Source organism: Osmia lignaria, chromosome 2 (assembly GCF_051020975.1).
Source record: "Osmia lignaria lignaria isolate PbOS001 chromosome 2, iyOsmLign1, whole genome shotgun sequence".
Lineage (NCBI taxonomy): Eukaryota > Metazoa > Arthropoda > Insecta > Hymenoptera > Megachilidae > Osmia > Osmia lignaria.
This window is the reverse complement of record NC_135033.1, coordinates 6,197,455-6,224,540: the sequence shown is the minus strand read 5'-3', so window position 1 is coordinate 6,224,540 and position 27,086 is coordinate 6,197,455. Positions and strand designations below refer to the sequence as shown.

Here is a 27,086-nt window from a genome sequence, read left to right as displayed (position 1 = left end):
TCGACACCAGAGGGCGCTGATTCAACATCGAAATTTTAGTTCACATTTTTGCCGCCGGAGGGCCAAAAATTGAGCATGATATAGTTCCTTTTTTCGACACCAGAGGGCGCTGATTCGACATCGAAACTTTAGTTCACATTTTTGCCGCCAGGGGGCCAGAAATTGAGCATGATTTAGTTCCTTTTTTCGACACCAGGTGGCGCTGATTCGACATCGAAATTTTAGTTCAAATTTTTGCCACTAGGGGGCGCTTTTTTCGAGAATTTCGCGAGAAAGGAATAAGGGCATGTAAGGAGTGTAGGGATGAAAGGAATTAAAATCTGTAAAGTTTTTTTTTTTTTTTTTTACGTGGGGAAATCTTGCATAAGACCCCCCGCCGTCCCCTGGGGGAGGATGGCGGGGGAGTGTCAGATTCTTACTGACTAAAACCCCACGGCGACCGATATTGGCGCTAAAGGAGGGCTCTGGTATCTTATTATATTTCTCCAGAGCCCTCCACGCCTGGTACACGGATCCCTATCTCGGGGGAGGTCCAAATTGGGACCTCCCCCTGCTGCCTACAGTGTGGCCGACACCGGGGGTCGCACCCGGTACCGGCTTGTCGGGCCGCGGAACCCCAACTCCTGACGCCAGCAGCCCTCACGGCCCCACCGGTTTTAATGGTGAAGCCGTCATATTTACGATTAGTGTTGAGGGAAGGGTTAGATCAACCTCCCCTTGCTGTTTCTCTTATTGCGGTAATATGGCAAGGCTGAGAGCTAGCGACACTGATTGGTTGATGGGATATAGTTTTTGATATTACCATCAACGTGCGTTAGACTGTTGCAGTGCAAAGTATTTCACATTTTTATACTAGGATACAGCAGATGGCGCTCGTTCTCAAGAGACAATCTCTCGTCGGTGATCTGTAGTCACATCTTTCCTACAATTTCAACAACGCTACTGTCTTATTCTATTCTGAACCGATAATGTCGCATTTGACATGAAAATGATAAGGGATTTTATTTGGCTTCCTCAGGATAAGAATAATGGATATGAAAATGAAGATGAATATATTTCCTCAGGATTTAAAATACAGAATAAACGAAGTACATCTATGTAGTTCTCTAAATAATATTTATTTACAATACATTTTAGAATAGGAAAGGCCAAACAAACCATATGCCGATTTTAGCATCCAGCACGATATGCTGTTTAATCATTTTGATACTTCTGCGAATGTTTTAATCTGTAATTGGTACATAAATTTGGTCCATGGTAGTTGTCAGCAATTGATATTATTTTTCATAATCTTATACAACTATTGTAAATACTATCGCAAAAATATCAAGACAGGGATGAATATTAGGGCAATTAAACAAATCATGCGAGAGGACATGTTGCTTTAATCCGCTACTACACTTACTTGAATATTTAATACAATTTTGTTTTTTCAAAAATTCCTAATAGATTATTTAGAGTCATTAATATAGGAGGGATTCAATCTTTATTATTTAATATTATGACTTTAATTGATTGCTTATACTCACTTGTTACATCATATATTAATTACAATATGAACTTTGGTATTTTTATTATATATATTTATATATATGTATTATAGAAACTTTAAAATATAATCTTGTCAATGTGAAAAGAATACATTATAGAACTATTATACAAAAGTCTGGCCATCAAAGTGTTAAAATGACCGAAGAGCGCAGTGTGGGGGCGACTTAAAGCAGTATGTCATGTTATCGCCCTAATTTGTATGAATTATAATATATCATACTTCAAAAAATTGCATTAATATTCATCCCTGTATCAAGGTGATCAAACAGTATGTTGTGGCAACGACGCCAGTTTGATTCGTTTGGGTTACAAAGCGATAATGTACAGTATACTAATCGGTATCAAGAACAAATTATACTTTCGATATGACATGACCAAAGTCACTTTTATTTTCGTTTTCTTATCCTCTAATCCTTAATCGTATTCTTAAAACTTTCATCGCACAGCTATAATATCGTTTCACATACGAGACGTCTAAAACCAATACCTACTTACAATTCCTTTGTTGTTTTGCATATCGCAGAAAAAACTTCCTGAAGAAGCTTTTCACTCTAGAAAGCTGTCAAGTCTGCTAGTAGCTCTCCATGGTATGTTTCTCTACAGATCAATACGTTCAAAGTTGAATAAATAATTCCTTTGGACGTCTTCCTCTTTCACATTTAAATCAACTTCGACAAGGAAATCCTTTCGGACACATGCTTCCATTACACTTTTCAGGATATGCAAATTCCATCCCCCAAAGGAGATCTCCGAAATGCACGATCGTTTCAAGAGAAACATATATTTCTCATGATGCTCCAGACGCCTCGTATGTCTTCGAAATCTTATGCTAATTTTATCGAATCCTTCTATTACACTGTTCCATGTCAAATGGCCGATTTTCGTGACACAACACAATCTGGCGAGATTTCATAACACAAAGCCATCTCAAAATATTTATAATACATCGTTTCGAAGTTTAAAGTTTGTAGAATATGACTACACAAATTTTTTACAAATGCTCTTACTATAAAATAATTACAGTGAACAATGAATGAAAATAAAATTCCTGTATAGGCCATTTCCTTTTTAAAGTTAAATTAAGAAACACATTTTTCTTGTTCAATTAAAATGCCATTAATGACATACGCAGCACAGAACAGAAAAGTACAATTAACAAACAAACAAACGTTTCATTAATGCAACAAATTTCTAATTAAAATAAACACTGAAATATATAATTTCGAACGATTCATGGATTTTTACAACCACCTTTTGATTAATAAATATTAATTTAAATAAAATTATAGGTGTTGAAAGTTTCATGAAAAATGAAATTCAGGATTCTTCGTAGACCTGTAGTTTCGAACGTTAGAGAACGAAAAGATCCTCGCAGCTTTTGGTTTTTCTTTTGAAGCCCAGCAAGTGTTTCAGGATCTTTCTACGATTTTTACTTCTTTTTCGTCTGGTCGCCTGATCTCGATCTCGTTGCGGATTCAGTTTAATTTGTGCCAGGATACCGACTAGTAGTTCGTCCACATGGTGGGCCAGCCCCGAGGAAGTTTCGATGAATTTGCAACCGCAGTTGTTCGCCAGACGTCGACCAACTATTGAGAGAGAAACCACGAATTTTGCTTGAAATTTGTTACTTTAACAATTGTTAATTGGTTTGAAATTCGTTAAGGAAAATGTTAGATACTACTTTTTCAGTGGACCATTGATTTTATCTATCATTATTAGAAAGTGTTGATTATTCAGCACTGGCGTAAGTCCAGTAACTTAGAAAATTTATTTGTAAATATTACATTGATAACAGAGTATAGTAAACTTTCCTAGGGAAAATGGCGATGTAGTTTTCACACGCTTTATACATCGCATGAATGAACGAGACACACGTTGAAAATGGTTAATATGTAAATAACAAGCGACGTGTATAACTCGTTACAAAGTTCCCTTGTTATTTCTATAACTCACCAACAGACGGAACCTCACGTTTCCGCTCAAGATCAACTTTGTTCCCGACGAGGATCACTCCGTGGCTTGCCATGTAATCGCTTTTCCATAGATACATCAGAGTTTCCTCAGCCATCTTTAAGCTTCGTCTGTCTACCACGGAATAAACTACCACGTAAACGTCGGGGTTGTAGGTCGAGCAAAATGTTTCTACCTAATTAGAGCAAATAGAAAAATAATATTACAAACTCGTTAAATTTTCAGACACTGAAATGAAAATTTGTTTGCCTTTTCGCGTAAACGAAATAATGGCTCTAGGAAATTGTCTATTTAAGGAGGGGTAATTTAATAATGAATTAGCAAGGGCGCAACGTAGGTTTCTCATTAAGAAGGTAGGTACAGAGCGGATCCTCTTGCCATTTGACTTTAATTTTGGGAGAATCTTGAAGAAACTCAGGGAAAACCTAATCTAAATTTTCTTGTTCTACGTAGAAAAAAGAAGCCTAAGTTGCACGCGACTGTACAAATAATAATAAGAAAACTGAGGATCTAATCCAGGAAATCTAAATTTAGAATTTAAATTTAATTTCAGATCTATTTTCTTAAAAATTTGAGTATCGTCGTACAAGTTTTAGTAAAATTTGTTACTATTACTTTCCGAGTTTTACTTTTAGCGTTAAGATTACCGAGAAAAAGAACATTTAACGAAGTTTTATCGGAACTTGTGATACAAGTGTAGGTTGAAAATCTGGTCACGCAATACAACGATCCTCCATAAAGGAGAAACAGCTCATAAGAGGAAAAGCAATGTGTCGATTCTGTGTGCTTGGAAAAGGATCTAACACGAAGTCTCCATTCCGGGGGACGCAGATTTCATTAATCCAAAGGTGAAGGCTGGATAGATAAAGTTTCCTTTCTTTCATTCGACCTTAATTACGCTAACTTGTTCTTATAAAAAGAATCACATTTGCTAATTCTGTACATTTCATAATTTTATAAGAGATGCTCGTTAATCTTATAAAATATAAAGATTCATTGATAAATTCATTTAAAGTGCTAGTAAAATTGAATTTGATCGTAAGAATCAGTTAAGTTTAATTTTAATTAAATCTAGAATCTGGTAAACCTTTTGCTTTGTACCTGAGGCAAATTGAATTTATAATGTAATCTTGTGAAATTCAAGCAAGATAAAAGTAACACGATGTTAAGTAGAGATAAGTTCACCGCTTTAAATAACCTGGTTAATGTTTTCGTTATGAGGGGCAGAGTTTATGAAAATATCTACCTGATGGTCGCAAAACGGGAAGAAAACAAGAAAGTTTAGAATGAATTTTCTATAATTAACCGAAACTTTGTCATGCCAGGTAAATTATTAAATGTATGTTACGTTCTAAAGTAAATAACGCGTTGCAGAAAATTTTGAAATTCAAAGAATATTTTTTATTGTCTAAATAATTAATATTTCAAATGAAGCTTATGCTAAATACTGATTTAATCAATTAATTATAAATGGCAATGAGAATTAACGTTATTACTTCCATACCTCCAAACAAAAATTATTAGACATTTTCAAACAATTTTTTCATTTAACTTTTTTGCTTACTACACTATATTTAGAGTACACGAAAATATTAATCATAAAAAGAACAAATGAGAAATATTTTTCATAGAGAATGGCATGATTTATAAAATAACCTGATACTTAAATAGATAAAGTATGATATATTTTTCTTCTTTATTACAGAATTTAACAACGTTACACTTACTGACATCTCTGCTGCAGGATGATCAATGATCTCTAGTTCCGTTTCCTGACCGTTCAACATCACGGAAACGGTCTTTTGTCCGTATTCTTCGTCTGAAACAAATTTCAATAATAAAATAATAATAATTTCCATAGCATCAGTTATTTATTTCCACCTTTTCCTAATATATTCCTTAAGTTTGATATTTTTAATTATTAGTATTCAGAATTTTGTCTGTTTACGCGATTTTTAATATCAGACTATTAAAAAATAAAATGGAATCAATATTAATATTGCAAAAATGAGTAGAAAAATAACGACACGACTTGTTTCTTAAGAAGATACCTTCCTCCAGTTTCTCATTATAAAAAGGGCAATGGAGATCGATGTCATTTTTTTATTCAAGAAAAACAACCGCCCAAATGAAAATGGCTTCTCTGACAATGACATTAATATCCATTCCTTCGTAACAATCGTGGATTAGCGTGAAAGGGAAATTTCTCAAGAAAAATGAGAATAGAGCTAACGAACCGCGGGTCTCCTTTCTATCATACTTAATCAAAAGAAATCTGATCTCATTTGCTCATTAAACATTAAGGTTTCACAATTCCGTAGAAAAAGAAAGAAATAATTTTTATTACCAGTTGTGATTCTTTTTTCCCAATTAAACTATTTAAAAGAAAATGAAAATTACTAAATTTTTAAGTATGTTACTTTTTAGTTTATGGACTCGGTTTTAATTGATTAAAATTAGTTTTACGACTCTTTTATTATAACATTGCAACAAACACTCTAATTGAATGCTACTTATCACAGATATATGAAATTCAGGTAAACCGCCTAAGTAATTCATGAAACATTTAATTAGTTCCTAAATTAATGCTTAAACAGTTGATTTAATTCAATCAGCTCCGGTTGACTGTGCTAATTAACAATATTATAATTATAAAGAAGAAAAATGTGCTAATCTGTTCCTTTTTCATTAATAATTTGCTAATGTAGGAATATTAAGCATCGCAGAGATTATACTAATGAAATCAGGAAAGGGACATTAATTTTTATCTACAGGCAAACAGCCTGGGAATCGTATTTCTTTTGTTTCGCAGCAAATGAAAAGCTTTTAATGCAAAAAGGGAGAAAAGCTGTTGGAGAAATGGCAGACAATCAACATTATTCGACTATTCATTCGCTTCGGATGTAAACGAAGTCACTTTCCTACCTACATTTCCTGTTCAAGTACAAATCACACCAGCAGATCGACTACAATTTGCATTTACGGGTGCTTGTACCACGAACAACCCCCATTGACCATATAATCGCGTCACTTATTCGATTTGTCACGCTTTACTTCTTTCAAAAAAGATACGAACTGTTATTCAATAACTAGAGAAAATATTATTATAACTAATTTTGGAAAGAAATTAACATTGTTCTAATCCCCTTTAGACTTTATTTCAAAATTAATTATTCTTACAAATTACTTAAAATTTTAAATATCTGCTATTATAATTTATAAGGAGAAAAGAAGAGAAATTCGGTCGCAAAATGGTTAAGTGAATTTTGAATTCGAAGGTCCACCATTTCATTCGCGTAGGCGATATTGAATCTGAGAGCAGAAGGTCAAGCAGCAGTCTTATCGAGTAATTCAAAGACAAGAGTAAACTTTGAAAGGTATTAAATGCAGGCCTCGAAACGTTTCGCGAAATCTCGAAACGGTTGAAATCGATTTGGCTCGAAGCGTATGCTGTGTCGAGGAAACATTTCGCTTGAAATTACGCCAACTTTAATAACTACGAACTTGGTAAGGTTTCCAGAATTTGCGATAAACAATTTCAAACTATGTACTTGGAAATTGTTAGGGAAATTTATAAAATTAATTAAAGATACTCAGCGAATCGAACGAAATTACTAGCTAAATATTAGCTCGTATCGTATTAAATGACCAACTTTCAAACATATTGAGTCTGAAATGATTTCATGACATAAAAGTATCGTAAAGTAGCATTTATACTATATCAAATTAAAGCTTAAGGCTTAAATTAAATGTTTATATAAATGTTTCATTGCAATTCTAAATATAAAATGGCGGGTTGCCAGGTACAGCAGATAATAATTAATTTCGAGATATATAGAGTCTAACACGAATTGATGACATAAAAGTATCTCAAAATAGGATTTATCATACATCAATTTAAAGCTTAAAGCTTGATTTAAATTTCTACATAAGTGCTTCTTCAATATCTTTTATACGAAATTGCTGATTACTAATTACAATAACATATATGATCTATTATTTGTTCCCATGAAAGATCAGCCATTTTGTAATAAGAATATTCATGAAATCCTTACGTAATTATTTTCATTATATTTTAAGCTTTAAATTGATATAGCACAAGTACCATTTTATGATACTTTTCTGTCATGAAATTACGTCAGATGTTCAATGTTTCTGAACCTATCATTTAATAAGCAACCATTTATTAGAAATATATTGAAGCGATTTCCGGTACAAACTGTCATACTAAAAGAGTTAAATTAAACACAGAAACAATTGTATTAACAAAGAGAACGATTAAAATTAAATCCACCAAATTCAACATATTAATATACCAGGGAATTGGTATATTAATAATGGAATAATAATTTCACATTTATATCAATATTGTACGGAACATCATATCAAATATTTATTATACACTACCGAGTGATGTGTCGTAGGCGCAGATATAATCGCTGGTGGTGAACTGCGCGGTGAGGGCGGTTTTACCAACCCCCGATGCACCCAACATGCCGACTTTGTAAGTGGCCACTCGTTCGTTGCACGTGTCCTCCTCAGCTTCCATACCAGAAAGCTGCGACGCGGAGCTGAAACAAACGGAAAGAAAAAAAAAAAATCGTGAAAATGTGGCTGACTGGTGGAATCGTATCGATCGAGCAAGTAAAAAAAAAAGAAAGAACGTTTGTTGCGCGAGTTGCTTGCCTTGTAGTTCTTTAATGGATCTTATCAGCCCGGTTAATTCAAACTCCGGAAAAAGTACCAAAATTTGAATTTTTATTTTCTGAATAATATTTAAATTCGTGCATTAATGGAACAAAATTGTGTATAAAAATGTACTGGGTTTTTCAGTACTATAAATATTAAAAATTATAAAATACACAGAATATCATATAATTGGTGGTAAAACATTGAAGAGGGATGATTTAACATGAAAAAATAAAATGAAAATGTAGAATGTAATGTTTTCATATGAAACTTTATTTTTGAGAAAATGGTCTTTGAATATTTGCTTAGTGCTCCTGCAATTATCTATGTTTCAAACTATCATCAATTATTTTGCAATTTTTAATTAATGTGAGAGTAAATTAAAGGGTAACAAATACATAGTATATTTTTCAATTCAATATATAAACTATATCATTTTCATTTTGAATCACCTTTTCCCAAGTTATACCAGCAATTACCTAATACTCTGCGTTTATGTCAGTGAAACAGTTTTTCAATTATTCTACATACATTAATGAACCATCTAACCGTTAAATTGGTCAGTTTTCGTTCTTTATCGAAAATTTCTTGATGGTTTTTCAGATTTTTCCTCATAGAAGAGCACTCGCTGAGATTACATCTTGTTGCACCGCAATCTGCTCGGGGAAGTTGGGTCGTTTTGCGACAGCGATATAACCTTTTGGGATTCGAGCGCGGAAACCCGGTGGAAAATTATACGAGACGAACGAGCAGGGAAACGCAAGAAAGGCTCCTTTAATCTCTTTAAGTGGAATCGTAAGGGAGAAGGATCTTTTGGCTTCCGTCAACCGTTACCCGAGCCGCGAACACACCGAGCTGGATGTAATTGCTCGACGTTAATTACACGGCTGTTAATTGCTTCGCGAGAGGAAAGACAAGTGGCGGGCTTCGACATCCAAGGCCAGAGCCACCTGACAATTGTAACATTTTACCCCATGTAAATTCAATTATATTCTATTTTTATGTTTATATTCAATATCGCGAAATTGAAAGCTTCCGCCATTCGTTACCAATTATCTTCATTAATTCAATTCCACAACTTTTCTCCGTGCATTTATGCTTTCAATAGAATTTAAACTTTGTATCAAATATTTCCGGTTGAAAATTCTTTAAATTCTTAAAGATTAGGAAAAGTTAAATAATATTCAATAGCTACTTTATGTGATCTTTTGAAACAGTATTAACTCACAGTCTCGAGTGAAATAAGAAAATCCCCAAGAATCTTATTTAATATGACTTTTACTAGCGGGAGGTACCACAAACAAAAATGATGTGCATTTGAAGTTGAACCAACATTTTCCATCTATTTTTTTATTTTACTATTAAAAAAGTATTAAATGTTCAAAACAGAAATATAAATCCGCTGCCACTGACGAGCTAAAGTTATACGAAATGACATATTAAAATTTCATATTTATTTTATTAAAAAAGAAATTTTTTCCTGGTATCGTTCAATATTGAAATACTACAAATTTTGATACCAAAATATAACAATACATTGTAAAATGTTTATATTTCTAAGGAATGCAATAAACAAAATTGATTTCCGGAAATTCTAATATTGAAATAATTCTTGGTACTCACCTAAGTAACCTTGCTTCCCTGGTGCTGCTGCAACTTGTGCCAGAAGATGTGACACTGTTGATGCTTTTGCTGCGACGGCTTTTCAACGAATCCCCGAGGTTGTAGACCCCGTTCGCTGTTATGGAAAATGATCTTAGTCTGTAATATTCCACGCCATTCTCGGTTTCACCCTCGTCAGTCCCGTTGGCGCCACCGCGTTTCGTTTCAGCAAGCATTGGCTGCAACAGCAACGATCATTCCTTCTTAACCCTTTCAGGGCATACACAAAATCATTTTGGCCCAACTACAGAGATAAAATGTATAAAATTTTATCTATAATAAAACTGTCTTGTAAAGGATCTCAATAGTCTACTTGAATTTCTTGGAAAAGAAATTTCTTATACAGAATCAAAGTAAAACGTGGAAGTTATGTAAAATAGAAACACGTTGTGTACAAAGTAAGTCTTCTTTCAATGTAAAATAAATTTCAAACTTCTGTCGTAACATAGTTTATTGATTTTTTGTTATTTTGCATTTTTCAATTCTTATTCATATCTTCATCTTTCTTTATTGAAGAAGTATCATATCTACCTGTTATTTTGTATATAAAGGGTTTCACCTTTTGTGCAAGGGTTCTTAGTTCCTTTCATATTTTCAAGAGAAATATGTTCTGGGTCTTAATAGTACTGCAAGAAATTTTATTTGTTGAAGAGGTAGATAAAAATAGCGACACATTTATAGTATGAATTAAATCGTAAAAATTAAAGCAATAAAAATGAAATCAACGAAAATCAAATAAATAAAAATCAAATCAATAATCTTCTGTCGGATGCAAAAAAAAAGAAATAAACTTAATAGGATTTTTTCATTTGGAATATAACAAAAATTAAATCGATCATGAAAGCGAAAGTCACAATGCACAAATTCGTATCGAATTCATGCGTGAAAATTCATCAGGGATTTATGCGATACGCTTCTATTCCCGGCGCTTTTGTTCGAAACGCGACACGATTCTCTCTCATCGTAAGCTACAAATAAAGCGCACGTGCTGCGAAATTAACCTGCACGAGACGAGGAAATAATTTCACGGACCTCGTACGAAACTGAACTGGCTAGAACCGCTCTTCCACGAAATATTCGTTCAAACGTCAAAATTAGCTTGCTCTTTGAAACGAATTTTACTCCTTTTATTAATTTTGAAGGGTAAAGAATTTAAAGGGGATGAATTAGTCACAATTCATTCATATTGCAGAAGGAAAAGATCACTAATCTCTCAACTTAGCATTAAAGGTACAAAATAAATTGTTTATATAAAAATTTTAAATCAAATCAATATTTTAAGCTTTGTGGGATTCGATAAGTGATCTGTATGAGGGATTAAGGTCAAAGTGAAACCCTGTCCATCAATATGACCATTAGAAGAATTAAGGGGTTATTCCTGTTACCTTGTTAAACTAATTCCATGAATCAACTTATAATTAATAATTCTAAATTTTTCATAATTTCTGAGTTCTAAAAATTAAATTAATGTTCCATATTTTTATAAACATAGTCATTTGCTTTTTCTAGCACTTCTTCTCATTTTTCTATTAATTTGAAAATGTATTCTTCAAATTATAATACTTATCCAACTTTAAGTCGTTGATCATTGCCTTCCACGACGAAGCTCGCAGTGATTCTCGCGGCATGTTAATCGGAAGATACGTCAAACGGCACTGTTATTGCCTTTGATAACTGATCACGAAAAAAAAATCTGGAAGTATCGCAAGTTTTCGGCAAGTGATCCGCCGTTATAAAGGAAGGTTAAAAGACGGCGATGTTGCACGCGATCGAGAGGGTCGTCGCGTCAATCGTCGAGTCCAGTTACATCGACGTTTCAATCTGGTGAATGGCCCTTAACCTTTCATACATGCAACCCCTTCTCACGAACTTTCTCAACGAGCTTTCATTTGAAGAAATTATTTTTCATTCCTTCGATTATGTATTCGCAGTACTGCATTATTGAACGAATTCTACGAAACGTATCGGATTCATATCAATGAAAGTTCGTGGTATTGTATGAATTCAAGCTGAAGTTATATATCTTTGAAATGATATTTGTCAAATGCAAAATAATTAGTGTTTAATCGTTCTTCCGATTTCCAAATGTAATTCCTATTAGAATAGTTTCCTAGGGCCGTTATTTAATTTAGGTATCATTTTCTCAAATTGATAAGAGCAAAGTTAGTTTTAATTCCAAAAATATATTCGCAATTAAATATAAATAAATAATTGCGAATAAATTATATTAATACTCATTGAATTAAAGCATGTTTAGTTTAAAGCCTTGGAGGCTTGTTATAATATAAGGGAGCTGTTTATAATACAATATAAAATTCTATCTTAAAAATAATATATTTCTGACTTCTAAGAATTAATAGATCAACTGGTCCTTTCCTCCTAAGAAAAAAATGCAACAAGTGTTTAAGTTGTGCAAACTAATGAAACGAAACAGAACAAACACAACTTGTAGTTCATTATTCTGTGAATGAAGTTTCTAGTGACATCCTATTGTACAGCTCACAAAAGAAAGAAAAATAATATAGGGCAACTGTGCATCTTCCCTGTCTCACTAGGGTAATGAGACACAGAAGATGAAATATGTTGACGCATGATGTGAATCTGTTGTTCATAACAGCATACATGATCCATATAACAGAATTAATCAACACCAAATCTTCGTGTAGAAACTAAATTTACTAGACTACATAGTATTGATGGCTCTAGCTATACTTCAGGTACCTTTTTAATATGAAATATTGTATGAAATATTTCCAAAGATATTGCATTCTTTAAAAATTTATCCATGTAAAAAATAAAACGATGGTTGCCCTGAATTAAATGCAAGTGCATTCGTGTGACACGAATAAATATCGAACCCTATCGAACATAGATTACAATATTGATTATTTTAATTACTAATATAATCCCAATAAATTTTTTATTAGAATTTTACATTATCGATCTCTTTATAAGTTATTCGTGTAAAAATGCCGCTATCTTCTTTCTTCTTACAGTTAAATCGATTATCGTTGGTGCCCTACTCATCGTCAACCTTTTCTAAATAACACGTCATGTCTGTGCCGAGCTTCGCAGATCTCGGAAAAAGTGCAAGGGATGTGTTCACTACTGGTTACCATTATGGCAAAAGTCTCATGAAATTGACTGGTAAAGCAGGATCTGGTGGCGTGCAAGTAGACAGTGATTTGCGATTGTATTTCGACGATTCGAAGGTAAAAGAATCTTCGAATAATTGTAAAGAAAATTAAACAGAATTATGGATCATAATTATAGAGCAGAAAATTAAGGAAAGTCTTAATTATCAAAGCTAGATATTTGAAAATTTTAACAAACCTTGATCTACGATAGAGAGAATGTTATTTTTTTTTAATTTGACTTTTTAAAAAGAATCTAGAGGTTTTGGTAATTTTATAATTACAGTTAAGTGGTGCCGCACACGTAGAATACAACACGAACGAATACGGAATTTTTCGGCAACAATGGTCAACAGACGGTACCATGATGTTAGGATACACCGTAAATGGATTCCCAATATCGAGTATGGGTCTGCTATCAGAACTCAGCTACAATCCTGCAACTGTTGCTGGAGCTATAAAATGTGGGCTCAAATGCAACCAAGAAAACGTTAACGCAGTCTGTTCGATCTGTTAGTCGATTTTACTCCTTTTCATTAATTAATTTACGATCAAATTTACGCATATTATAGTTGAATTCGAAAATTACAATTACAACTGCAATTTGGTATAATTACATTTGCATGCTAACTTAGGTTCGTTTAAAAGCGAACAATAAAATTTCATTTTAGCACTGCGAATAGGTTTTACGAAACTCACCCGCCATTCAATGTAATTCTCTTAACACCCTTGCAAGCAATTTTCATTATCGTAAAATAAATTTTCTAATTTTCAGTATTAGAAAAGCGACAAAATTACCAGCTGAGAATGTGTTAATTATTTGACACAATCGTTATCCTTAACTTTGCACATACAATTGACATGTTATCTACGCACAACACTTTGCATTTGCATTTATGCAATTAATGATTAAATGAACTCACAATTATCGAAAATCGTTTAATGATTTTGTCCTGTTCTCGTTTACACAGACACTAGACAAATTTTAGTGTATACGCTGCAAATATTGAATTTAAACTGTCGTCAGGTTCAGAGTTATGGAACGTTTCGTATTTACTAATAAAAGCGTATGGAACAGAGAAAAAAAGTTTTTGAAACGATCCAATTTACTGACATGGAGAAACAAAATTTCAATTAATTTAGATTTCTGAATATAACCGAGTTATACATATACGGAATATTTCAACTTTAGTGAAATATGTCATTCGTTAAAATAAAGCAAAAAAAGTTTAACACGTTGATTGGCATAATAGTAACAGCCATCAGATAATTTTATTTCACGTTGAAAACTGGAAGATTTCTAAATGAATAAATTAATTTTATTTATAGCTAGTGACTTCAATTCGAATATAAACGTATTGGGATCAATCGTGACAGCTATAAAGGGTCTGATGATCGGTTATCAAGGTGGATATAGCACGGAAACAAATAGAATGACGAAGAATGACATCGGCATGACTTATCTTTACCATGACGTCGGATTACATTTTCGATGTGTCTCCATACCGAACGAATATGGACTGTCTCTCTTATACAAAGGTTACAAACTTTTAATTAATTGCAAAATTTTAGATTTCAAATATAAGTTAAAATGTATTAAATTTCAAGTATGTTAAAATGATTTTAAATTGTTCAAAGTTGATCAATTGCAAATAAGTTAAAAAGATAATTCCACATAAGTTATTAATTATTTTTAAAAAGAAATGTTTTATAATTATTTTGCTATTGAAAAGTAAAAGATTTGAAAATTCTGTACATGAGACAGAAAAAAATTCACATAAAAATATATTGTATCCTCTACGAAAATATGAATCTGAATTTACAAGCTGCTGATCTGCCCTTTAAAATAAGGGTTGGGTGTAAATAACATTTCAAAAGTTTGAAGGTAACACCCGAATCGATTTTTAATCCTACGCTAGAATTTTCGAAATGATCCGAAATCCTTCATTCTAATGATGGATTCAAATGTTAACACAAGTACACTGGAAACAGGTATCCCTTTGAATTCATTGATTTCCGGTTGACCAATGAACCCTGTTCGTTAACTGCTCTCGAACTTTGTTACATGAATGGCTTAAATGTTTCGAATGTCGGGCAAGCAGAAGAGTGAAATTCTCACAAAGGAAACTGCTGTCAGAGGAAATTGAAAAGGGGTTGTACGTAGTTTCATTGAACGATGCATCGTGAGTTGCATACTTTTATACGGAAAAAAAAGTTTGTTCAATAATGGGCTATATTGATTTTTTCCTGATTACCTGCCTCAAAATTACTTCTAAAAAAAAATTTTTAATATATTTTTTTCAAAAAGTAAAATAACTCAAACATAGCAGACGCTTTGATGAATTTCCTAAGATCTTCTAATACTCGTTATTCAAGTCAAACTTTTACGTGACAAATAACTGGAACTAATCTAAAAATTTTTGTTTGATTTTTTAATTTATATTATTTCAAAATTCAAGGAATTTTCAAGGGTCTGAAATGAAAGCCTTAATGAGAACAGCGGCAGGATTATTCTGAATATTGCTTAATTAGCATGGAGTATAATCACCATATGATACTCTATGCATTAACCAATTAATATTCCACTATAAACACCCAAGACTATTGTTGAATTTCTAATGAAAATTATATTCCCAGTACTGATTTGAAAACTGTGCGGGTGTGGTCTGATCAGAACAGCGTTCAACTTTGATGCTGGTCCGGGTCAACTTTTCTCGAACACATTGATGAAATGAAAATACCGCGCAAACGTAATTTCAATTCGTTCGAAGCGAGGAATGGTATCGTGTAGGTGCAACAACGGCTTGCATAATTTATGCACGTCAGTTTCATTCGCATTACTGTCGCTGTGAATCGATATTACTAATCATGATTGAAAAGTTCTCTTGAAATTAACACCAGTATACTCCACATTCATTTATTCATAGGATGTTTCCAGAATTTAATACCTTGCCTTCGTTTTCTCATATCCTGGCTATTTCAATATTTTTCAAATCTTTCCTATCACAGTGTTTGAAAATTTTAAGCATTTATTATTTTTATAGTACCCTTAAAATTTTACATATTTTTTAGTATTGCAGTATTTTTGAAATACTTGCTGTTACAATTTATTTCACTTGAAACTAATCTCTTACAATGGTTCTATGAAATTTCAAACTGACGAAATAACAATGGTCTTTTTATTTTTCAAGTGAACTCGGATTGGGACGCAGCGATCAACGGTATTTTAGCCAGAACTGGCGGAATGCAGAAATGGACACTTGGAACCGGTGCGAAATGCCAGATCGACGACAGATCAACGTTTCGATGTAAATTCAACACCGACCTTCAACTGGGTATGAGTATGCAGCACAGACTCGATCCACATGTCCTGCTAACCTTATCGTTTAACGTCGATTGTTCTAATATGACAAGAGGTGGTCACAAAGTCGGTCTAGCCCTCGAATTGGAAGGCTAAATTACAAATAGGACACTCCTAGTCCTGTTTTCCTTTTGTAAAAATGCTCTTTGATATCTGTACTTTTGGAGTGTATTTGCTTTTTGTGCATATTGTGAACGTTCATATCAAATGTCCAATATTGATATTAAAGATATATTCTAATAGAATTTAGTACGAATTTATTAGTAATTTAAATGGCTGATCAAATGAAAAAGAAGAACAATATTTCTTACAGAAATTAATAGCAGGTAGAGTTTTTTTTCAAAGCATTAGGTGTTTATTTTTTAGAATTTTATATTCCGAAATTATGATATGGATATGTTGCCTCTTTCAATGGAGAACTAATTAACATTTTATAGAACTTTAAACTTTCAATTGACGTAGCATAAGTGCTATATTGAAATATTTTTATGTAGTGAAATGACAAAAACGTAACATGAAAGATTGATTTTCAATATGCAAAGTGTATAATATTGAATTGGAAGAAATCATTAGGACATGAAAAATCAATTTTCTTTAAAATTTATTTTATACATCCCTTATAACATGTTCAAATCTGTTCCTCTGCTTGAAACATTCGAACGATTTGCCAGCTGTTCACGAAAGTTTCTATGATTAATGAGTTGCACTTATAGCAGAAAATCGTTTAATCACACTCCATTGCGTACATTATTGATGTATCGTGATATTCATCCCTAGTAAAGTTTCCATTAAATGAAAGAGCATATCCCTTGGTTCGATACAAAATATAAGAAGAAAAAGAAAATGAAAGCATGAGGGATTGTTGCTTTCCATCACTGAATATACATTTTCTTTTACCCCTTTGAAGTTTTATATGAAATCTTGCATAATGTGAAAGTATTCCGTTCACCCTTTGAGCTTCATTTGGTCCATACATTAAAGTAATTGTAAGTAGTATCATCTGAATCTTTCATCAAGTTTATGATACGTAAAAAGTAAGTTCGAGATACGAAATTCATATTCGTTACATTATTCATCATTTAACCCTGTATACATATAATGGTGCAACTCCGAGGTAATATATCAAATTTTTGTCGTAAATTGAAAACTTTCTTGTATACATTCTGCATTGTGTAACACTGAGATTTACGTGTATCGTAACAAGTAGATTATAGTATATTGAGAAGAATATTATTTTCAACACATTTAAAATAGATAGAAAATAGATATTTTTAATTAAAAACAAATTAAAACGTTAATTGATTAAGCTTTTACATTGATATCTTGCATTATTAGTATAATATTAACTCTACTCAAAACATGTTTCCTTTTTATTATTACTAATTAATTACTAATTATTCCCTCATACAAAATTTCAAGCATTGGTCACTAATGACCGCCATGGAAATTAACGTTTAGCTATAGGAATATCCAATTAAAGACTGTAGATATAAAATTCCTTCAACCATACAGATATTTTAAAAAAACATTTTATTCCATTTTATTTCAACCAATTCCATTGCCTCTTTTTATTATTATTTTTTTTTTTATACACAACAGGCGATCAATACTGCGTGACTATACTTACTTACTCTTAGTACCTTCTTTACTTATCTATTTATTATTTTTTTTAATATGCAACAGGCGATCAATATCGAGTCATTTTTAATATACGCGAACCGTTGAATGGTTTCCTTGCTAGCCAATTTCTCTGTTTTCTTTTCTTTGAAAGGGGCAATTAATTATAATGTTCGTTTCAACGATATTTAGCCTAGCGATCATTAATACCCGTGGACGTATTTTAACAGGGTATCACGTAGTTTGGTAATTTAACAACGATACTAGAAATTAATGGTACAGGAACATTATTGATCTTGCTGCTAACGCGTAGCTCTATTGTAAACGAAGAAGTAGCTTGCGCGAACTTTTCAACAGCACAGATGAAAATTTACGAAGTTAAAGGGGAACGATCTTAATCAATCGTAACGCGTTATCTTACTAACTCTGACTATTACCTTCGGCAAAAATACGGAAGCACCATTTCTTTACTCATTCGACATTTGCTCTGAAAGGGTGAAATGATTTTTTTAAATTTGCCTTGAATAAATCATTAAATCTAGAATTTTTTATCTCTCACTGTTGATAAATTTCATCCTCTTAGAATAAATTTCGATTAAAAAGAGAAAAAAATTATTTCTTGTATAATTTCTTATAGTTTATAAAAATAAAAAGTAAAAATTTCAACTCGTTATCATACACTATTCTGGATCAGTCATTTCTAAGATTATCTCTAATTTTAATTCAAAAACAACCTTTCAATCTTCATTGCAATAAGAGTCGGACGATTAATCACGATTACCAGTATTCCACAGGGAATTGCTCGGAATGTAACAATGCAAATCCTGACAATGCAAGTGGAAATTAACATGGCCGCAAAATCAATGCACGTAAATAATAACTCACCTTATGCCTTGGAACCGCTGGCATACTGCTGGTCCTTCCACGATATTGCCTTGGTCCTGGACCACGAGATCCTGAGGACGAACCAGCTGGTCCAGCTGGGCTTGTCGGACTTGGACCACCTGGACTTGTTCCTGGACTCAAGTGAGACGAGGTAGACACTGCTCCAGGACTAATGGCCGGTGTTCTGGTGGGACTCCTTGGTGAAGGTGATAAATGACCCCATGGGCCAGCTTCTGCCTGTAGAAACCTATTGTTTGGAGGAAAATTGTTATCAGCTCGTGATAAAAGATCTTGTTTGTTGCGATGTTGTTACGTTAACCTTGGGAATAACAGCAAGTCGTAATTTTGAAGGATTTAAGTTTCAAATTTTTATGTTATCAAATCGTGTCAGACTTGATGGGCATTGAAATTGGTTATTGTTCAATACAACTGGAAACTAATTATCCTGTATGAAGAATGTTAATGAATAGTTTATAAAGTTATTTTTCTTACATTTTAACCTTTAAATTGATATAGCATAAGTGCAATTTTACAATACTTTTATGTCATGAATTCATGTCAGAGAGTTACAATCGTTTAAATTTATTAGCATGTAAGTCATTATTATAATAATAAAGATATTATTTGAGATTGCGTTTTAGTGAAATTAAAAATTTCATTTTTATAGCTTCTACGGTGTCCTACATTTTATAATTTAATAACAACATTTTTTTAATTCAGAGGTACTTGGAACATAAAGCTTAGCCCAAGTTACAAATCTTTTCAACTTCTAAATTACAGAGTACTTAATCTCAGGACTTAATAATAAAAAAGCACGTATTTAAATTCATTAATTTTGAAAAAGTAGGAAAAATATTAAAATGAATGTCCTGGATGTAAAAATCTAAAAGGGAACAAGAGAAGAAAGGTATCTAGCAATTATTATTAACTAAATAATATACCTTACAATTACTTACTGTTCCATGAATACTATTTTAATATTCAATTTTTATACTCGGTTCCATAAAAGGTACAATAAGATACGATAAAATGAAGCTACAAAAATTAATATTAAACTTGGACCTTTCACAAGTCAATTAAAAGATCATAATTACTCGTTAAGATAATTTTTGGAAAATTAGCTCAATGGATAACAAATAAAGATGAAGAATGGTGTCAATATTTGATTAAGTTCCCAGATAATTTTAAATCTTTTCAAACTGGAAAGTAATTAAAAAAGTAATTAAGCGAACGATGGCAGAAGAATTGCCGTGTAAAATGTTCAAACTAAAAACAGAGCTGAGTGGGAGAATAATCAGATTCAAGAACTTAACTGTACGATACTGTGATGTAAAAAGGGTCCCACTAGTTTCCTTAAGAAAAGAAAAACAGATTATTCAAAGCTTCTCCCGAGAGGGTAAATGATTTTCATATTTCTGTTCTCACTGAAGTTCCTCGTTAACTTTATTTCTGGTGATTCAATATCTAATAATAAAATATTGATTCTTGAATACCACGTAATTTCAAATGATTCCTTTTTTAATTATTTTCTGAAAGAAGTATTGTAATTAAAAGCTTCCCTTCATAGGAAGTTCCTTCAAAACCAAGCAACAGATGTTATTTCTATACTGGTATATTAAATGTCTTTAAGAAAAATGTTTTGTTATAATTTATTTTGCAATTTAATTTCAATTTATGTATTAATAACACAATACGATGTATATTCCGTTGTGAAGTCGTATTTAATTTATCAGGTCAAAAAAGAAAATAGAGAATAATGAAAATTATATTGTATTACAGAAATTTTGTTTTCACGAGAGAACTGAATGGCTTTTGAATTTTGTTTCAATTCTGATATTTAAGATTAAATTTGGGAAAATTTAATATAATTCACAGAATCTTTCCGGTGAAAATTAAACGTTTATATTGAGTGGTGGAATTTCTTTCCTCTATAGTGCCACTTTTTTATAGGAAAATGGGACGCACAAAGATTCTCCAAATTTTGATATTCTGATTATGAATTCATTTAACCCAATGAAATTAGTTACCTGTGCAAATCTGGAGTTGGTCTGGCCACCGCTATACTGGAACTGCGTCGCCTAGAAGGGGTTGGTGATTTCGGACCATCGGCACTGGTATGTCCTTGCACTGATCCTGTTAATGAGCTGCGATGCAAACGAACCTCGACCTCGCTGCTTCTCCTTTGAAAAGCCCTCTTGCTCCATCGTCGGCTCTTCGAGTCTGAGTTCGAGCCCTCCTGTTGCCTAAAAGGACAATGATGAGTTAGCACAAAACATATAATTGATCCTTTGCCTTGTTCAACAACAATTTTAAACAGGCTGAGTCAAGAGGATAGAAGCGCCTTCTCTTCTCGTTTCAAAAAGGAAAAGCTTACTTGTTTAAAATTTCTCGTCGAGATAAACACGTTCATCGAGTTGGATAAAATCAAGAAAAGACATTATTGATAGGAGATGAAACACAATGTTGATCTTGTTAATATTAGTCAAAGTTGGTTTACACGAGAGGAATTAGAAGAGAAGTTCGCTCGTTAACACGGTTCAGTTTGTGTTGCCTCTTCTGTTGATGTTTCCGGTGCTCATAGTTCAAGTATATCGATATATTACAATAATTCCAAATATAAAATAGCATTTTTTTAAACATAATATTTAAATACGTTCGTGAGCCAGTGGTATGGATATTACGCTTGATTTATTAGAATATATTGGAGACATTAGAACGTAAATGCAGAAATATAATTTGAAATTTCTGTTCAAATGAAACTTGTGAATAATTTCATGCGTTCCTGCTGATATCCGATTTAATTCTCACAGTGAATAATTACCCCCAGGTATGTGGGTTGGTTTATACGTGCGTTTCATTTACAGAATGTATGTATATTGAATTATGTAAACGAAAATAAAATAATGTCAAGTACGTTACGATTTATCTGTTTATTGAATTTATTCGTTGAATTTGGATTGAAATATATCAAAATAAAAAAGAATATAGAAATTCAATAAATATTGATCAGACTTATAGTCAATAAAAGAAGATTTGCATACATGGGATCATGACTTATTCAACACTATTATTTTATTTAAAAATACCATCACAAATGACTGATTGTAAAAGATGAAAAGTCTGATACGATTTCATGACATAGAAGTATCTCAAAGTAATACTTATACCACATCAATTTAAAACTTGAAGTTTGATAAAAACAACTGCATTATCGTCTCGTGACTACAAAGTAATTGAATACGAAGTAATTGGTTGTCAATTAGAGCAAGCAGTAAACCCTAGTAAAATTCAAGTTTCGTTTCTTGATAGAGTAAAAGTCTAACGCTATTTCATGACATCAAAATAATGCAAATTTGCTCTTATAGTATATCAATTTAAAGATTAAACTTTACAGATAATTACTACGTAAACGATTTGTTAATAATCTCGATACAAAATGGTTGATTCTTCGTTGAAACAAACGAACTGTACAAAACAAATTTGTACCAAACAATGTGTTAATGAATATACTTCATCCTTTTCATTAAAAACAAAATAAGAAATGTTTGGAATCACACTTTGGACTTAAAATTGCCATGCCATAAGTGTTATTTTACGATACTTTTATGTCATGAAATTGTGTCATTTAGTTAACAACTCAATTGTTACCACTTACGAAACACCCAGTACAATAATATGTAATTAACACCTCGAACAATATTCATAAAGAATCATCAAAAGGTTTCTGAACAAAATGTATCTAATTGTGAAGAGTAACCCCATTATCCGCGAATACGAAGCGAAAGTCATTGAATGAAAAAAGAATAATAGCGGCTGGTTAATTAACACAGAATTGAAGTATCAATCTGGATCCTTGGCCGAGTTACTCAATCAAATTAGGGATTGGTCGATAACTCCATTCTATTTCAGCTCGTATCTTAAAGATTTATCTGTCACGTATCGAGCTACCATGAAATCGCTTTACAGTGTAAACCCGAATCTGAGAGTCTTCCACTCGAGGTGGCTTCGTTCCGCGTGAAAGGTCGTCTCCGGTGTATTCCACGTGTCCCACACTTGTACGAATTCGGATATGAGGAAATGTGATTTCGCGATAAAATTCTAATGTCCTTTGTCGGGTCCATTTATCGTTTGCTATTTCGCACCCCCCTTTCATTCATACAAAATGTTATCAATAACGTGGCAATGATGTTCAAAGAAGAAGGGAATTTCACCTTTTCATTTTTATACTAATTGACGAGAGGAGTAGGTGGGTATTTTGTGCCCATTAAATAAGTGCCTAATTACTTAGGTAAATATAAAATAAATGCCAGGGTTGTTTTTCTCGAAAATACAGAGAAACCATAAAGATTACATAGAACCCTAACAACATTAATAGAGACACAGGGTTACTACATCGACCACATTCGCATCACTCTCTGCCCATCTTGTGATTGATTAACTCGCCAATTAAAAACCTGATTAGGTGGAACTTGAACACGTGTAGTGTTATACATATAATACCTAATAGTATATTCTGATAATGATAAGAAAATTGCAGATAAGAATGAATAATCTTTGTCAAATTTATTTTTAATTAGCAGATTCGTTCAACTTCACAATTTAATTATTAGAATACAAGAGGTGGGATCGTCAGAATAAAAGCAATCAATAATTTAGTATTGAGAGTGAAACGAAATTCGATAAACGGAGGAAACTGTCTTTAAATTCTACCACTTTAATTGCACTTAATTGCCCACACGTATATCGTAGAAGGAACGATTTACAACCATGGATTAAGGGATAGCCAGAACAATCGAGGAACGATTAAAAGGATTCTATTTTCTCTGGAGACAACATCGGCTTCCTACTAGGATCTTCGTAGATTATAATTATTGCTCTGCCAGAAATAATTGCATCGTAATTACTGACGGAAACGGAAGCTTCCGTCGCCTGGTTCGTTCGAGTGAACTGAAATAAAATCTGTATAATGGGTCAGGATTATTAAATTTAATTCTAAAGAAATGTTATACAGAAAATTATTTTACATTTCAAAACTTATTTAAAAAAAAAGATTAATTAATTTCGGCGACAAGATGGGAATTATTTTTGAATGTGTTTTTTAAAAAAGAAATCTTGTTCAAATTTTCAAGTGCATCTTCTGTAGATAGTAATAATAAACATCTCGTCACTTTTATGCCAGAATAAATTTAGAGCGTGCCTATAAGTGGAGTGTGAACGTGCTTGATTCTAAAATAAGCAAAATTTTCATTACCTTCAGATTGTTACGCAATTACTAAGGATTTAATGAGGACAAAAATGTAGGTATTTCAACAGAGGTTACGAATCGGTGAACTTTGAACAGACTTCTCCAATAATAGCAGTAAAGGTATAATTATAACAGTTGAATATCGAGTTTGAAGAAATTTTCCCTTGTTCTATCTATTCCATTCTATTAAACGTTCATTCCATTTTGCATGCACGATTGTAACATGGATAAAAGATATTGTATTTCATTTTTATTAAACCTTCTACTCTGTTCTACGTCTAATTTATTTTTAATTGAAACAAGATTTTACAAAAGGAGACCAATTTTGGGGATACCAGACCCTCTGATTCCTACCTAGTCCTAGTATCAAACTTCCTAAATTCAAAGAGTTAAAAAGTGATGAAAGATAATCGAATTAAAACTTGGATAAATTGTGTGCACGTATATTGAAAGCTTATGCTTGCATAATCATCGTTATTATTCCTCATTAGTATTTAATGAGGAAGAGAAGACAGATAGTTCAACAGAGACTATAAATTAGTCCTTGGATGACATTTTATCTCATTTCTCAACGACGTTTCAGTAGTTTGGAACTCTGTTTAACATCTCTTTACTTCGTGTCTAAGCAATATATCTTACTGCATAGCGAGAAACTTCTCTGATCTTCGTCTATTTGGGTTATATCTGTTTACCGTGTACCATGAAACTTCATCATGTAACGACCGATGGCACGTTCCATGGGACATTTCGAACATTACTAAGGGCTTATGGTATTATGGCCTTCCTTCGTTAAAATGTATTATCTGTAGCAGGTAATTAATACATTTGCTGTCTGTACACATATTCCAAGGCTATTAAGAAATAATGATTAAATTTATGAAACGAATAAAGAAAAACAAGAATATCACAAAGAAACGATAAAATCGTTCTTTTGTAATAAAAATATTGATGGAACGAGTAGGTGATAATTTTCATGAAATTTTCCACTTTAAAATGATGTGATATAATCATTCTTTTGTAATACTTTTATGTCATAAAGTTATGTGAGACTTTTACAGACTTTGAAGAAGAAACCATGCACCTGACCTTACTTCATTACTTATTGTGACTAAATATTAGTAATTTCGTATTAAGAATATTGATGAAGGATTTATGGAATTATTTTCTTGAAACCTTAAACATTAAATTGATGTAGCATAAGTAATATTTGATGGTACTTTTATGTCATCAAATTATATTAGGCCTTCATAGATTTCTAATCTCAAGTTATTCTAATAAATCACCATTACGAAATTTATTTATTAATAATATTCCAAATTTATAAGAGATTGACTATTTAAATAATACTTAATTTTAACAAACAACCAGTGTATTTACCTAGGTATCAGCTTATCCTCGAGCATACTGGGTAGATCGTTTGAATCTTCGTTGAGTGCGTCGAAAAAGTCTTGAAACTTATCAGGAAAGCTGCTGGGCGGACAGCTGTTCATAGAAATACGATCAAGAAGCTCTGTAGGATTTTTTTCGGCGGCTTCATGTTGCCCTGATACGGTTGACGTTTCCATATAGTATTATCCCGATTCTCGAAGGCGATCACTTTAACCCTCGAACAACGGAGCAGGGTCAATCATGACCCAAACCTACGGAACGTATACAACGACGCTTCCAATAAAACGAGCTAATTAAATGTTTCAACGCAAAACCATCGATTACTAGTTAAAACAACATCCAAAGGTAGAAGTTAAAAATTTAGAAATAAAAAAAGAGAAAAAGAGTGTAACGTTAATTAAAAATTGTCACCTCCTCGGTGACCCGCCGTTCGAAGATCAATTGTGTTTTACCGGATATCCGTTTTGAACCTTCATCCGCAAAATTTCAAGGCTTTTTTTCAAAAAAGAAGAATAAAATCTGAAAAACCGATACTTTGAAAATATCGATAGTTTCGATAATAAATACAGTTTGAATGTTCAGTATCTCACAGATGAATCGAAGAGTTTGTTTAATGTTAAAAACACTGAATTACACGATGGAAGATGTAGCTTCAGGTTTCACGTGGGTGGAGAACAATTCGAACGAAAGTTCCCTGCATCGTTTTTGATGATCCACGTGATTTTTGTGAGAACAGCAGAGAAAAACTAAGAGTGCGATTTCTGTCACGGAATAGATCAAAGGGAATGCTTTTTATTCACGATCCCTTTCGCGTGGCTGACGGAACGACGAAACGGCTTTGTCTCGACAAGACCTTGATGAAAACTGAAGCTCGCATGGTTGTTGCACGTCGTTCTAGCTTCAAGTGCGCTTCGCTTGCGCAAGCGTGACTCACCCCCAAAGTTCCCTCGAAACGAAGAATATACGCGACAACCCGGTGAAAGTGACCATTTCTTTCCATTTTATCTTTCTTTTTCTGCTACGATCATCGTGTTCCAGAAGAAACTACTACTTTGTTGTTTCCGAAAAAACCTCAAAGATTCTTAACATTTTGATAGATGTTCTTACGTAGACGTGATTTAGAATTTCTTTCTATAATCAACATTCTTATTTTTTACTACCTACATTATATGTACATCGATTATAATTCGGAAACATCTTGGTATTAAAGCTTCCAAAGGTAATTTTGTTTTTGATATAAATAAATATAAAATTACTAAATTATAATTATTTTAAGCTGCAAAATAATAATTATTCATCGCATATGTTCTCCCGTTTGACTCTAAAGGTTAATGACGTATAACTATAGTTACCTTTGTTATTGATAGTAAAAGGGATAATACCATGGGGATCATCAATAATCAGCATTTGACTTATCGATGATACCACAGGGAATCATTGCTAATGAGCAATGGTAATATTAGTAGAAGCACACGAGTTATGTAAATGATAAGGTTTATACAATTTTCAATATTTTCAATGTTACTACATCAAGAAAATGTTCCTCATGCAAGGTTTTCTTCAGGAATTAAGAGAAAATGAT

At 32.6% G+C, this 27,086-nt stretch overlaps 2 protein-coding genes across 6 annotated transcripts; one reads left to right on the top strand and one right to left on the bottom strand.

Moving 5' to 3' along the window:
• Positions 1–1,367: 1,367 nt before the first annotated feature.
• LOC117605914 (uncharacterized) lies at positions 1,368–26,391 on the bottom strand. 5 transcript variants are annotated; one of them, XM_034327721.2, is made up of 11 exons: positions 26,095–26,391; positions 25,916–26,023; positions 25,493–25,755; positions 20,898–21,113; positions 20,184–20,222; positions 18,871–19,117; positions 9,835–10,052; positions 7,930–8,093; positions 5,250–5,341; positions 3,505–3,697; positions 1,368–3,137 (listed from the first exon to the last, which is right to left on the bottom strand). In XM_034327721.2, the coding sequence occupies exons 3-11, from the start codon at positions 25,678–25,680 to the stop codon at positions 2,902–2,904; spliced, it is 1,593 nt and encodes a 530-aa protein (XP_034183612.1). In that variant the 5' UTR covers positions 25,681–25,755; positions 25,916–26,023; positions 26,095–26,391; the 3' UTR covers positions 1,368–2,901. The 5 variants fall into 5 exon arrangements, with proteins under 5 accessions (XP_034183612.1, XP_034183614.1, XP_034183615.1 ...); XM_034327723.2 differs by having other exon boundaries at positions 25,916–25,996; XM_034327724.2 differs by lacking the exon at positions 25,916–26,023.
• On the top strand, positions 11,557–16,594 carry LOC117605915 (non-selective voltage-gated ion channel VDAC2-like). Its single transcript, XM_034327726.2, has 5 exons — positions 11,557–11,697; positions 12,870–13,085; positions 13,294–13,519; positions 14,337–14,546; positions 16,199–16,594. Exons 2-5 carry the CDS (start codon positions 12,927–12,929, stop codon positions 16,462–16,464), a joined length of 861 nt encoding a protein of 286 aa, XP_034183617.1. The 5' UTR covers positions 11,557–11,697; positions 12,870–12,926; the 3' UTR covers positions 16,465–16,594.
• Positions 26,392–27,086: the final 695 nt, after the last annotated feature.